A 16,157-nucleotide genomic window follows, 5' to 3' on the forward strand; every position below is an offset into this window, starting at 1 on the left:
TGGCTATTTTGAATAAACTAGAATACAAAACATGTTCACAGTTATTTCCCCTTTTTTGTTAAGTACATAACTCCACATGTGTTCAGTCATAGTTGTGATGCCTTCAGTGACAATCTACAATGTAAATAGTCCTGATAATAAAGAAAACGCATTGAATGCGAAGGCGTGTCCAAACCTGTGGCCTGTACTGTACGTGCAAACATACATCACATTCACAAATGAACTCTGAATGTTTATTGATAAAAAGGAAGGAGTGTGTGGTGTAATGCTTCAGTCCTCTTTCAGGCCTCCATAGACAGCAGTGGGCACACTCTTCTGTTCCAAGCGCACCTCTTGAAGAGGGGGGTAGAAAAAGAGGGAAAAGCTGTTAAAGCAACACAGTTGCAACAGACAGGTGAGCTGTGTCTGCACACCTTCCGGGCCTTGATTCTCATCATCTTCATCGTCGTCGTCTATATCGATCTCGTCTGGATTGGCCTGTTTGGCGAGCTCGGCCAACTCGGTGCGAGACGTGTCGCTTCTGCGCAGGAACAAACACAACAAGGAAGATGGGAGTTCATGTATGTCACATACACTATATTGACAAAAGTATTTGGCCACCCATCCAAATAATTACAATCAGGTGTCCTAATCACTTTAAGGCCTTAAATTCAAATGATTGGATTTAAGGCTTTTTTAGCCTTTTTAAGACCCCGCATGTACCCTGAAATTCATTGTTGGGGGAAAAAAAAGACACACCTGACAAAGAGAATCTTTTCTTTGGGCTTGGGTTTGTCCTGCTCAGCCTCTGCAGCGAGCTGCTGTGCTTTCTGCTCCAACATTTTCATGTCATCAATGCCCAGCTGGCCGGGAGCAAGATCTGAAACTGGACAAACACAAAAAAAAAATTGGTAAAGAGTGAAGATTCTACGGCATATTTTACATCAATCTGTCAATCAATCGATGTTTATTTATATAGCCCTAAATCACAAGTGTCTCAAAGGGCTGCACAAACCACGACGACATCCTCGGTTCAGATCCCACATCAGGGCAAGGAAAAACTCAACCCAGTGGGATGACAATGAGAAACCTTGGAGAGGACCGCAGATGTGAGGGCCCCTCTCCCTACCCCCCCTCTAGAGGAGACCGGTGCAATGGACGTCGAGTGGGTCTAGCATAATATTGTGAGAGTCCAGTCCATACTGGATCTAACATAATAGTCTGACAGTCCAGTGCATAGTGGTTCTAACATAATAGTCTGACAGTCCAGTCCAGAGTGGATCTGACATAATAGTCTGACAGTCCAGTCCATAGTGGATCTAACATAATAGTGAGAGTGTAGTCCATAGTGGATCTAACATAATACTGAGAGTCCAGTCCATAGTGGATCTAACATAATAGTGTGAGAGTCCAGTCCATAGTGGATCTAACATAGAAGTGTGAGAGTCCAGTCCATAGTGGATTTAACATAATAGTGAGAGTCCAGTCCATAGTGGATCTAACATAATAGTGAGAGTCCAGTCCATAGTGGATCTAACATAATAGTGTGAGAGTCCAGTCCATAGTGGATCTAACAGTGAGAGTCCAGTCCATAGTGGATCTAACATAACAGTGAGAGTCCAGTCCATAGTGGATATAACATAATAGTGAGAGTCCAGTCCATAGTGGATCTAACATAATATTGTGAGAGTCCAGTCCATAGTGGATCTAGTGTGAGAGTCCAGTCCATAGTGGATCCAACATGATAGTGACAGTCCAGTTCATAGTGGACCTAACATAATAGTGAGAGTCCAGTCCATGGTGGATCTAGTGTGAGAGTCCAGTCCATAGTGGATCCAACATGATAGTGACAGTCCAGTCCATAGTGGACCTAACATAATAGTGAGAGTCCAGTCCATGGTGGATCTAACATAATAGTGAGAGTCCAGTCCATAGTAGATCTAACATAATATTGTGAGAGTCCAGTCCGTAGTGGATCTAGTGTGAGAGTCCAGTCCATAGTGGATCCAACATATTAGTGACAGTCCAGTCCATAGTGGATCTAACATAATAGTGAGAGTCCAGTCCATAGTGGATCTAACATAATGTGAGAGTCCAGTCCGTAGTGGACCTAACATAATATTGTGAATGTCCAGTCCATAGTGGATCTAACATAATAGTGAGAGTCCAGTCCATAGTGGATCTAACATAATAGTGAGAGTCCAGTCCATAGTGGATCTAACATAATAGTGAGAGTCCAGTCCATAGTGGATCTAACATAATAGTGAGATTCCAGCCCATAGTGGACCTAACATAATAGCCAGAGTCCAGTCCATAGTGGGTAAATGTTCTCGTGAACCAGGAAGTGTCTTACTGGTCCCAGTGGAGCTGGTGGTGGCCTTCATCATCTGAGACGACATGAAGTTGACCTGAGTGTTGTAGGTCGCCTGGACGCTGCGCTTGATTCGAAGCATCTCTCGGATTGTGTCTTCGTTTCCGTGGCGGATCTCAAATTCCTTCCAGGCCTGCCAGAACACGGCTGTGACCTGACGTAACGAAAAAGGAAATGAATACACGTGCACATCGTTGGTGGAATATATAACGTGACACTGCTGCTGCTGCTCCTACCCTGGGGTCACAGATCTGAGAGCAGAAGGAATAGATCGCTCTGGCACGATCAATTTCACCCAATTTGCTCTCCATGTCAGCGAATCGCAAGCACATGTCCCTGGCATGCTCATCAGGAAGGACCTTGATGAACACAAACATGTACTTTATTCATTACACCAGAATAATATTTTGAGAAACTGAGCAGAAAAACATACTTGCTCGATCACACTGCATGGACATAGAGAGTCACCACTTTGATTGAACTAAGACGGGGGTATTAGAGCCGCCCTGGAGCATTTTTAAAAATTGATTAAAAATGGATAAAGATGGTGAATTTTTTTAGTTTGTTGTAGTATTTTTTTTGTTTGAGGAAAAACATGACAAAAACCTTCCTAATTGTTAGAAAGCCCGCTGTTTAATATGCTTGTGTACACACTTAACTGATGAGAGTATTTGGTGAACATTGTTTTGTCCAACTAATTTCGCCTGTTCTTGAACTCACCACAGTGTGTTGACATGTAAAATCTTCCAATCCTTCTTTGTCTCATTTTGTCCACTAAATGTTTTATACTGTGCCTGGATACACAGAGGTGTGCTTTGTTGATGTTATTGACCGCTCGTCGGGACCCAGGATGGACCGCTCGCCTGTGTATCGGTTGGGGACATCTCTACGCTGCTGATCCGCCTCCGCTTGAGATGGTTTCCTGTGGACGGGACTCTCGCTGCTGTCTTGGATCCGCATTGAACTGAACTCTCGCGGCTGTGTTGGAGCCACTTAGGATTGAACTTTCACAGTATCATGTTAGACCCGCTCGACATCCATTGCTTTCGGTCCCCTAGAGTGAAGTGAAGTGAATTATATTTATATAGCGCTTTTTCTCTAGTGACTCAAAGCGCTTTACATAGTGAAACCCAATATCTAAGTTACATTTAAACCGGTGTGGGTGGCACTGGGAGCAGGTGGGTAAAGTGTCTTGCCCAAGGACACAACGGCAGTAGAGTGGGGGGGTTGCCCACATCTGAGGTCCTCTCCAAGGTTTCTCATAATCAGCATTGTCACTGGCGTCCCATTGGATGTGAATTCTCCCTGCCCACTGGGTGTGAGTTTTCCTTGCCCTTTTGTGGGTTCTTCCAAGGATGTTGTAGTCGTAATGATTTGTGCAGTCCTTTTGAGACATTTGTGATTTGGGGCTATATAAATAAACATTGATTGATGATTGATTGGTTGGAGTGCTAATCAGGCATAATTGGTCAGAGCATGACTGCAAGCTAATAAATGCTAACATGCTAGTTAGGCTCATTATGCCTCTTTTGTAGGTATAATTGAGCTCATTTAATATCCTTTACTTTTATCCTCTTAGTATATAATTTAGTTTTGCATGTCTCATGACACTATCAGTATGTAATATTGGCTGCATTTCAGATAGTTGTGTGTGGGCCATGTTACGGCTACTCTGTCGTTCCAAAAAGTTTCGAAAAAATAAAAATAAAGGTAGGCGAGTAGCCTTGAGGAGGTTTAATACTCACTAAATTCCTTAATAAGCACTCGCGGAGATATTTCTAGATTCCAAATGTTGATAATTTATTTTCACCAACAAAAAATATTCTCTGTGGTTGACTTTCTACATCAGGGGTAGGGAACCTATGGCTCTAGAGCCAGATGTGGCTCTTTTGATGACTGCATCTGGCTCTCTGATAAATCTGAGCTGACGTTGCTTAACATGATAAGTAATGAATAATTCCACTTGTAAACATAGTGTTAAAAATAATGTTCAAAATATAAAACATTCTCATGCATTTTCATCCATCCATACTTTTTCTACCGACACCTGTTCAAGAAGTTGCATTAATGGTAAGAAGTTATTTATTTATTATTGGTTAGTGTGGGGCTTGCCCTCCTGTTTCAGGGTTACAATATTGTTTTATTTTTCAATAAGTCTCTCAATTGCTTTCCAACAATAGTATTTCCAGCCCCAACCCAGTCTCTCCTCCTGGCTGCTGCTTATAACAGAGCGACAGGTGATTAGATAACAAGGCCCAAGTGGGCTGTCTACGCACCTGTCGCTGCAGGCCCGCAGGCCACGCCCCTCCACAGTTAGCTTCAGAATAACAATGTTATTACAAAGAATAAGAGACCTATTATACTCTAGAAATGTTGGTCTTACTTAAAAATGCACGTGTTTAGTTGTGTTTAGTGTTAAAAAAAATATTATATGGCTCTTACGGAAATATATTTTATTTGGCTTTTTGGCTCTCTCAGCCAAAAAGGTTCCCGACCCCTGTTCTACATAATCAAAATAACTTATTTACCCTGTTGTTCCAGACCACAGCAAACATTACCTAGCTTGCCAAAGATTGGTGTTCCCTTTAACTTGGACACACATCTATACCTTTGGCCATTAAAAGACAGTAATTAGCAGGAGTTATCCCACCTTCTGAATAGTCTCCGATTTATCAATGGTTTCTAATGTAAAAATGTGGAGAATAAATATAACATTTCAGCATTTCTGTCAACGAAGATTTGCTTCATCCTGCGACACATAGACATTTTGATAGTAGGCTATTATAGTTAATATAGACACTTACGTCATGTGTTGCCTTCATTATAAGACTTATATAAGACTTTTAATTTTTTGCAGCTCCAGACAGATTTGTTTTGTGTATTTTTGGTCCAATATGGCTCTTTCAACGTGTTGGGTTGCCGACCCCTGAACTACGCAAATAAGCTCAGGCTCGCTGCTGTTGGTTAGGTCTAATTCCAGCACCCGCATGTCTTCAAAGAATGAGGTCAGCTGACTAATTTTAATACTACATACTGAATTCTTCCCCGATGGCACATCCAACCTAATAATTAGTGTGTGATCCTTTTGTTGTCCAGGCAGTGTAAATGATCAAAATACAGTAGAATCATGCAGTACCTCAATAGCCTTCTGGTAAATAGCCCTGGTGTATGTGACACCGTATATTTCAGCTGCTCTCTTGATGTAAATATTGAACATCTGGTGTCTCTCATCCGTTTCTACTGCCTGCGTCGCTCTCTCATAGACCGCCATGGCGTGCCGTGCCAATCCGTACTCCTCCTCCAGCTTGGCGTACAGCAGGTAAATTGCTGCAAAGCAATGGGCAAATGTACAAATATGCAAGATAGAACACAATGCCAGTTTTCAAAAAAAAGTAACTTACTCTTTGCGAATTTGGCGGGACAGCCATCAAGGGCTTGCTCGAATAAATCTCTGGCTCTCTCCAGCTTCTTGCCTCCGTATCGATCTATGAACTTGGTAAGGTAGGTGTTCCAGATGTCGTAAACGTTTGGCCACTTGAAGAGCGCGATCCCGCGCTCGTACGCCTAGAAAGAAAGGCAATGCATTCGTGTGGGAGGACTTTGGAATATTGGAGAGTGGGAAAAAAAACATATACAAATATATGTTTTTACTTTGAAGCTCTCTTCAAAGTAGTTGTGCTCTTCGAGGAACATGGCGTAGTTGATGACGATCTGTGGTGTGGCAATGCGCAGGTCAATGATGCGGTCGTACACTGCTTTTGTAGACTGCAGGCAAAGGAGAAGCAGGGAAAAATGACTGATTCTTAATCATTTACTGTAAGGTGTGGCCAAAGTGAGGCACAAAACTTGTAGCCTGTGGCACATCGTTGAATTAAAAAAAAAAATATATATATATATATATATATACATATACATATACAGTGGGGCAAAAAAGTATTTAGTCAGCCACCGATTGTCTAATTCTCCCACTTAAAATGATGACAGAGGTCTGTCATTTTCATCATAGGTACACTTCAACTGTGAGAGACAGAATGTGAAAAAAAAAATCTAGGAATTCACATTGTAGGATTTTTAAAGAACGTATTTTTAAATTATGGTGGAAAATAAGTATTTGGTCAACCATTGAAAGCTCTCACTGATGGAAGGAGGTTATGGCTCAAAATCTCACGATACATGGCCCCATTCATTCTTTCCTTAACACGGATCAATCGTCCTGTCCCCTTAGCAGAAAAACAGCAAAGCATGATGTTTCCACCCCCATGTTTCACAGTAGGTATGGTGTTCTTGGGATGCAACTCAGTATTTTTCTTCCTCCAAACACGATGAAGAATTTAAAATTGCAATTTAGTAAACTAAAGCGGCCGTATTGGAATGTGTTGCAATGTTAATATTTCATCATTGATATATAAACTATCAGACTGCGTGGTCGCTAGTAGTGGCTTTCAGTAGGCCTTTAACAACTATATTCTATATTTTCGGCCACACCAACATAACACTGTTTGAATATAGGAAAATAAATAACTGCATTTTAATTGGAGATTCTTCAGCTTACCACTAGATGGAGCTCGCGTACCACAGTTTGAGAATATTTATAAATAAATAAATGATAAATGGGTTGTACTTGTATAGCGCTTTTCTACCTTCAAGGTATTCAAAGCGCTTTGACACTACTTCCCCATTTACCCATTCACACACACTGATGGAGGGAGCTGCCATGCAAGGCGCTAACCAGCACCCATCAGGAGCAAGGGTGAAGTGTCTTGCTCAGGACACAACGGACGTGACGAGGTTGGTACTAGGTGGGGATTGAACCAGGGACCCTCGGGTTGCGCACGGCCACTCTTCCACCGCGCCACGTCGTCCCTGGTTCAATTTGCCCTTTTGTACTGTACAAAATGGACGTACTGAGGAACAAACACCAACACACGCACACAGATACGTACCATAAAAGTGCCAAGACTTTCTTCCAAGTCTGCCAACATGGACCAGACCTTTAAAGATTTGTAGACTCTGTTTTGGACCGGCTCGGAGGCGTCAAAGTACTCGGCCTTTTTTGATGGGATGGCCGTAGCTTTCTTTAATAACAATAACAAGTGGTAAGAATGGATATTACTGATTATTTAAATACTTAAATGACTGAAAATATGAGAAAGGACAGGTCTTACCCTAAGTATCCTCAGTGCCTGCTCGTAATTCTCATGCCGAAGCTCCATCTCTCCATATTCACACCACACTGCGGAGAGGTCATCCACATGCTTGTAATTCACTTTGGTTGCCTTCTCAAATATAGTCCTGGCCTACATAGGAAAATACACATATGCAGTCAAAATGGATCCGTTTTTACCAAATAGGCCCATTGAAATAATGTACACGTACATCATCAAGCTGCTCATTTTCCTCATAGAATTTAGCAAATTTGACCCAGAGCGTGTGAGGCTTCCCGGTGGCTTTGACTGGATCAACAGTCTGCACTGCCTCTGTGTATGTGTTGATGATCTGCAGAGCGTACGGAGGGCATACTTTCATTCAAACAGATTCTGATAAAGCGGTTATTCATATGCTCAGGACACCCGACCTGCCGTGGAACGCCCTCGTACAGTTTTACACGCTTGTGCCACTCGTGGACGTTATGGGGGTTTTGTCGCAGAAGCACACTGTTTAGGAGAAGAGGGCGCCGTGCAATCAGCTCCTCGAAGCGGGCAAGCCGAAGCTCCAGGTCGATGTCCTCTGGAGCGGTGAACAACAAACGTGAACATGCAAGTGTGACAACGTCAACCAACAATGTTACCTATTTGTCAATGACACCACACAAACCGTCTTCATCCTGGCCGATCTCGGCCGTGGTCTCCATCTTGGCCGCGATCATGCTTTCCTCAAACTGGGCGTAGCTGTCAAAGACCTGAGTGAAATCTCGTACAGTCACCACGGTAAGGATGGCCTCTTCGTACACATCACGAGCCTGACAGATTCAAGAGACAGGGAGTGAGGGCATCCCAAAAAAATGGTGTTTATAGACGGGAATACAGCATGAAAAACAAACCCCGTTTCCATATGAGTTGGGAAATTGTGTTAGATGTAAATATAAACGGAATACAATGATTTGGAAATCCTTTTCAACCCACATTCAGTTGAATGCACTACAAAGACAAGATATTTGATGTTCAACTCATAAACTTTATATTTTTTTGCAAATAATAATTAACCTAGAATTTCATGGCTGCAGCACTTGCCAAAGTAGTTGGGAAAGGGCATGTTCACCACTGTGTTACATCACCTTTTCTTTTAATAACTCTCAATAAACGTTTGGGAACTGAGGAAACTAATTGTTTAAGCTTTGAAAGTGGAATTCTTTCCCATTCTTGTTTTATAAATGATAAATGGGTTGTACTTGTATAGCGCTTTTCTACCTTCAAGGTACTCAAAGCGCTTTGACACTACTTCCACATTTACCCATTCACACACACATTCACACACTGATGGAGGGAGCTGCCATGCAAGGCGCCAACCAGCACCCATCAGGAGCAAGGGTGAAGTGTCTTGCTCAGGACACAACGGACGTGACGAGGTTGGTTCTAGGTGGGATTTGAACCAGTGACCCTCGGGTTGCGCTCGGCCACTCTCCCACTGCGCCACGCCGTCCCTATGAAGAGCTTCAGTCGTTCAACAGTCCGGGGTCTTCGCTGGCGTATTTTACGCTTCATAATGCGCCACACATTTTCCATGGGAGACAGGTCTGGACTGCAGGCGGGCCAGGAAAGTACCCGCAATCTTTTTTTACGAAGCCACGCTGTTGTAACACGTGCTGAATGTGACTTGGCATTGTCTTGCGAAAATAAGCAGGGGCATCCATGAAAAAGACGGCGCTTACATGGCAGCATATGTCGTTCCAAAACCTGTATGTACCTTTCACAGATGTGTAAGTTACCCATGCCTTGGGCACTAATGAACCCCCATACCATCACAGATGCTGGCTTTTGAAGATTGCGTCGATAACAGTCTGGATGGTTCGCTTCCCCTTTGGTCCGGATGACACAATGTTGAATTTTTCCAAAAACAATTTGAAATGTGGACTCGTCAGACCACAGAACACTTTTCCACTTTGCATCAGTCCATCTTAGATGATCTCGGGCCCAGAGAAGCCGACAGCGTTTCTGGATGTTGTTGATAAACGGCTTTCGCTTTGCATAGTAGAGCTTTTACTTGCACTTACAGATGTAGCGACAAACTGTATTTAGTGACAGAGGTTTTCTGAAGTGTTCCTGAGCCCATGTGGCGATATCCTTTAGAGATTGATGTCGGTCACGGTCAATCAGTGTTGGTTTCCGGCCATGCCGCTTACGTGGAGTGATTTCTCCAGATTCTCTGAATCTTTTGATGATATTATGGAGCGTAGATGTTGAAATCCCTACATTTCTTGCAATTGCACTTTAAGAAACATTGTTCTTAAACTGTTTGACTATTTGCTCACGCAGTTGTGGACAAAGGGGTGTACCTCGCCCCATCCTTTCTTGTGAAAGACTGAACATTTTTTGGGAAGCTGTTTTTATACCCAATCATGGCACCCACCTGTTCCCAATTAGCCTGCACACCTGTGGGATGCTCCAAATAAGTGTTTGATGAGCATTCCTCAACTTTATCAGTATCTATTGCCACCTTTCCCAACTTCTTTGTCACGTGTTGCTGGCATCAAATTCTAAAGTTAATGATTATTTGCAACAGAAAAAAATATTTATGAGTTTGAACATCAAATATGTTGTCTTTGTAGCATATTCAACTGAATATGGGTTGAAAATGATTTGCAAATCATTGTATTCTGTTTATATTTACATCTAACACAATTTCCCAACTCATATGGAAACGGGCTTTGTAGACTGATAAGCAAAAACTGCAGCTATAGATGTACAAACCTTTTCAAAGACGCCGCTCCTGATGTAATAATCGGCGAGGGAGCACCAAAGTTTGCCGAGCTGGTCTGTAAAGCGGGTGAGCCCACCACGAATGATGGCGCCTACGTTTAGAGAGGTCACCTTATCCGGGTTCTTCGATATCAGGTCGCATAGTTCGTGCCATAACTGCATCAATAAATAAACAGATTAATGCAATAATCAAAAATCTTACTGATTTTTTTCCCCCCAATTTCCCAAGGAACGGAAAGGAAAACTTACCTGGTAGTTAGATTTGCCTTCTTTGGACACAAAACCTTCATCGTTGACAACAGCTGCTAAACGCACTGCAGCTTCATCCAAGCGGCCGACAGACTTTAAGTATTCAATGTAGTCCTCCGCATTCTCGGGAGAAAGCTGTATGGCACAAAAGGGTAGTTATCGGCGAGCCTTGCTTCACAGTTTGGCAAGAGAAAAGTCTGGAGTCCTCACCTTGAGGTATCTGCGGTACACTCGGAGGGCGGTTTCAGGCAAGGGCAGGTTTCGGACAAAGCGGAGATACAGAGGCCAGATGCGGGGATGCTGAGTAACGGGAAGAGCTCGAAGTGCCCGGTCAAACGTTCGCCGACTTCGTGTGATCTTCGACTGCGACACTAAGAACTGGCAATAGTCAATCCATATCCTGGGCATCTGGAGTCAGGAAAGACATAATGTTAATTATAAACGCGGTCGGATTTTATCATTGAGATGAGGAACGTTATCCGTAAATGTGATTATCACCTTGTGCATGAACACCAGTGCTCTTTCGTGGCAATTGTTGACCTCTTCAAAAACTGGCTCGCTTATACATTTCCCTTTCACTTGTTTCCTTCGCTCCCTTAGGTAATTGTACCACAGTTTATAGCTATAAGGGAATGTAGTTAAATAGTTACAGTTTGGGAGTGCATTCGGATATAAACCCATTCACAATAATTCAAAACATGTGAAATACATTCGTAGACAATCCACATGTCTAAATAACACACTCACCTTCCAGGTAGCTCTTTCAGAGCCCGTTCATAGATCATGTTGATGGTGGATTTAGCCCCGTTCTGTTTGAACTCCAGGTAACGTATCCAACACTTGACTGAATATGGATTTCTAATGATCTCCTCCTCATACGGGAGATCATCGTCTTCCTGTGAGAACAAGAAATCAAATCACACTTAAAACTCAACTGGATTGACATTCTATTCTATTCACATGTGAATAATATAAATATAGTGTATTATACAGCATTACTCACATGTGAATAATATAAATAGTCTACTGTACAGCAATATTCACATGTGAATAAAATAGTCTATTAAACATAATTATTCACATGTGAATATCAGTCTATTATACAGCATTATTCACATGTGAATAAAGTAAATATAGTCTATTATACAGCATTATTCACATGTGAATAATACAAATACAGTCTATTATACAGCATCATCCACATGTGAATAATACAAATAGCTTATTATACAACATTATTCACATGTGAATAAGATAAATACAGTCTACTATACAGCATTATTCACATGTGAATAATGTAAATAGTCTATTATACAACATTATTCACATGTGAATAATATAAATACAGTCTATTATACAGCATAATGCACATGTGAATGAAATAAATACAGTCTACTATGCAGCATTATTAATATGCAAATAATATAAATACAGTCAATTATACAGCATTATTCATATGTTAAAAATGTAAATACAGTCTATTATACAGCATTATTCACATGTGAATAATATAAATGCAGTTTATAATACAGCATTATTCACATGTGAATAATATAAATACAGTCTATTATACAGCATAATTCACATGTGCATAACATAAATACAGTCTATTATACAGCATTATTCACATGTGAATAACAAATACAGTCTATTATACAGCATTATTCACATGTGAATACTATAAATACAGTTTATTATACAGCATTATTTACATATGAATAATATAAATAGAGTCTATTATACAGCATTATTCACATGTAAATAACACAAATACAGTCTATTATACAGCATTATTCACATGTAAATAACATAAATACAGTCTATTATACAACATTATTCACATGTGAATAACATAAATACAGTCTATTATACAGCATTATTCACATATGAATATTATAAATACAGTCAACTATACAGCATTATTCACATGTAAATAACATTAATACAGTCTATTATACAGCATTATTCACATGTAAATAACATAAATACAGTCTATTATACAACATTATTCACATGTGAATAACATAAATACAGTCCATTATACAGCATTATTCACATGTGAATATTATAAATACAGTCAACTATACAGCATTATTCACATGTGAATAACATAAATACAGTCTATTATACAACATTATTCACATGTAAATAACATAAATACAGTCTATTATACAACATTATTCACATGTGAGTAACATAAATGCAGTCCATTATACAGCATTATTCACATGTGAATATTATAAATACAGTCAACTATACAGCATTATTCACATGTGAATACTATAAATACAGTCTAGTATACAGCATTATTCACATGTGAATAACATAAATACAGTCTATTATACAACATTATTCACATGTAAATAACATAAATACAGTCTATTTTACAGCATTATTCACATGTGAATAGTATAAATAGTCTATTATACAGCATTATTCACATGTGAATAACATAAATACAGTCTAGTATACAGCATTATTCACATGTGAATAACATAAATACAGACTAGAATACAGCATTATTCACATGTGAATAATAAAAATACATCATAATTCCCAACAATATAGAAAAGAACACCAAGTTAACTCCAACTATGTCAAACGGGATGAGTCTGACACTCCAGCTAGCGTTAGCTTCACTCGGAACGAACGCAGCACTTTTCTGTGAAAATAGGATACACAACGTAACTGAAAGGAAACTTACAAAGATAACATCCGCTTTTCCTTTTATCGACGACATATTCCCGGCAGACTGCTGTGCGGGGAGAGTATTTGGATGCTAACTTCGGCTAACGTTAGCTTGTACTCCGTACTTTTGGACGGCACATGCGCACTAGCTAGTTTGCGACACCCATTGCCGTACCATCAAAAAGGTACGGCAGACGTCAAGTGTTGACGTCTGTTGAAAACAGCGTGTACGTCCCCTGTTTTTTTATTTATTTAATTTATTTATTTTTTATTTTATAAACCTCTATTTATAAACTGCAACATTTACAAACAATCGAGAAATAATAATCAAAATAAGTACACGAAACAGTACAAATCAATAAAGTAACTAAAATAGAATGCAATACTATATATATATATATATATATATATATATATATATATATTTATATTTATATATATATATATATATATGTATATGTATATATGTATATGTATATATATGTATATATATATAAATATATATAAACGTTATATATATATATATATATATATATATTTTTTTTTTATATACATATATATACATATATATACACATATATATACATATATTGCAGAAAAACAGCCCCAAAGCATGTTGTTTCCACCCCCATGCTTCACAGTAGGTATGGTGCTCTTGGGATGCAACTCAGTATTCTTCCTCCTCCAAACACGACGAGTTGAGTTTATACCAAAAAGTTCTATTTTGGTTTCATCTGACCACATGACATTCTCCCAATCTTTTGCTGTATCATACATGTATCCATTTTGGTATAAACTCAAGTCGTCGTGTTTGGAGGAAGAAGAATACTAAGTTGCATCCCAAGAACACCATACCTAATGTGAAGCATGAGAGTGGAAACATCATGCTTCGGGACTGTTTTTCTGCTAAGGGGACAGGACGATTGATCCGTGTTAAGGAAAGAATGAATGGGGCCATGTATCGTGAGATTTTGAGCCAAAACCTCCTTTCATCAGTGAGAGCTTTGCATGGTTGACCAAATACTTTTTTTCCACCATAATTTACAAATAAATTCTTAAAAATTCTTACAAAGTTGAATTCCTGGATTTTTTTTCACATTGTGTCTCCCACAGGGTCACAGTTGAAGTGTACCTATGATGAAAATTACAGACCTCTATCATCATTTTAAGTGGGAGAACTTGCACAATCGGTGGCTGACTAAATACTTTTCTGTCCCACTGTACATATATACATACATATACACACCTACCTCCACATACATATATACACAAAAAGAATACTTAAAAGAAGATCACAGACATGCTGACACACAAGCTAGATGGATTACAAACCAATGTGTGAATGTCTATCAGTGTTGGCCCTGCGATGAGGTGGCGACATGTCCAGGGTGTACCCTGCCTTCCGCCCGAGTGCAGCTGGGATAGGCTTCATTCAGCCCAAAAGGGACAAGCGGTGGAAAGTGAATGTATAAACTTTTAAACACAGAACTGTTGTAGTTGGTCTATGGTACATTTTATTACTGGGATAGAAAATGTTCCCAAGTGTCACTTAAGCTGTCTGAAGGCAAAGATCACTTTGGGTCAGACTTAACATGTCATCTGATGGGGGGCCCCTTAAAACCACCTGCTGCAATGGACTCTGGTGATGAAAGGCAAAAAAAAAAAAAATTACTCCATCTTTGATCATGCCCTGCACACAAATTGACTATATTATGGAATATTTACTTTTGCAATATATGTCTACCAAAAAAGAAACACAAACAAATGCATGCCAGGAAGGTTTAAAAATAGACACAAGAGAGGAGGCACACCCAGAGACTCCCTTGCTCATATTTGACATCCTTTGGCTCCCAGAGTATCACTATCTATATCTATATCTATATCTATATCCTCTAACCTTCCATTGCATATCAATCATCATATCTTAGTCCTACCTGTCAAAATCAAGACATATACATCAACAGTAATGCATTTATTTTTAGACTATTTTGGTCCATGAACAGAAGTTAGAGTGTGGAGTCCATCCAAGTTCATCAAGTTCCATACAGCAGTGGTTCTCAACCTTTTTTCAGTGATGTGAACATATTTTTAATTCAAGTACCCCCTAATCAGAGCAAAGCATTATAGGTTGAAAAAAAGTGAAGTGAATTATATTTATATAGCGCTTTTCTCTAGTGACTCAAAGCGCTTTACGTAGTGAAACCCAATATCTAAGTTACATTTAAACCAGTGTGGGTGGCACTGGGAGCAGGTGGGTAAAGTGTCTTGCCCAAGGACACAACGGCAGTAACTAGGATGGCGGAAGCGGGAATCGAACCTGCAACCCTCAAGTTGCTGGCACGGCCACTCTACCAACCGAGCTATACAGATTCTTATCTGTATAGATACAGAATATCTTTAGATAGTCTGTCTATCTGTGTTGGCCCTGCGATGAGGTGGCGACTTGTCCAGGGTGTACCCCGCCTTCCGCCCGATTGTAGCTGAGATAGGCGCCAGCGCCCCCCGCGACCCCAAAAGGGAATAAGCGGTAGGAAATGGATGGATGGATGGATTCTGTATCTAAAGATACAGAAGTAAAATACAGCACTATGTCATCAGTTTCTGATGTATTAAATTATATAACAGTTAAAAAAATTGCTCATTCGAAGTGGTTTTTCTTGAACTATTTGGAAAAAAGGTATAAAAATAACAAACAACTTGTTGAAAAATAAACAAGTGATCCAATTATAAATAAAGATTTCTACACATAGAAGTAATCATCAACTTAAAGTGCCAACTTCGGGGATTGTAATGGAGATCCATCTGGATTCATCAACTTCATTCTAAACATTTCTGTTGTGTTTTTGTCATTTCCCTGTCTTCTCTATATTTTTTGTGTCAGTGTTCAGTCAATTAGTCCCCAGTGAGGCACACCTGCAACAAGTCGCTACCCGGTAGTATTTAAGCTCGTCACC

At 40.0% G+C, this 16,157-nt stretch overlaps 1 protein-coding gene across 1 annotated transcript; it reads right to left on the bottom strand.

The window, feature by feature from the left end:
• Positions 1 to 219: 219 nt before the first annotated feature.
• xab2 (XPA binding protein 2) lies at positions 220 to 13,385 on the bottom strand. Its single transcript, XM_061905232.1, has 19 exons — positions 13,220 to 13,385; positions 11,263 to 11,411; positions 11,014 to 11,137; positions 10,726 to 10,923; positions 10,516 to 10,650; positions 10,258 to 10,422; positions 8,165 to 8,309; positions 7,926 to 8,077; positions 7,727 to 7,846; positions 7,516 to 7,647; positions 7,294 to 7,425; positions 6,002 to 6,115; positions 5,752 to 5,914; positions 5,487 to 5,677; positions 2,587 to 2,709; positions 2,333 to 2,504; positions 739 to 865; positions 414 to 520; positions 220 to 332 (listed from the first exon to the last, which is right to left on the bottom strand). Exons 1-19 carry the CDS (start codon positions 13,253 to 13,255, stop codon positions 271 to 273), a joined length of 2,547 nt encoding a protein of 848 aa, XP_061761216.1. The 5' UTR covers positions 13,256 to 13,385; the 3' UTR covers positions 220 to 270.
• Between the last annotated feature and the right edge of the window lie 2,772 nt (positions 13,386 to 16,157).

Source organism: Nerophis ophidion, linkage group LG07 (genome assembly GCF_033978795.1).
Source record: "Nerophis ophidion isolate RoL-2023_Sa linkage group LG07, RoL_Noph_v1.0, whole genome shotgun sequence".
Lineage (NCBI taxonomy): Eukaryota > Metazoa > Chordata > Actinopteri > Syngnathiformes > Syngnathidae > Nerophis > Nerophis ophidion.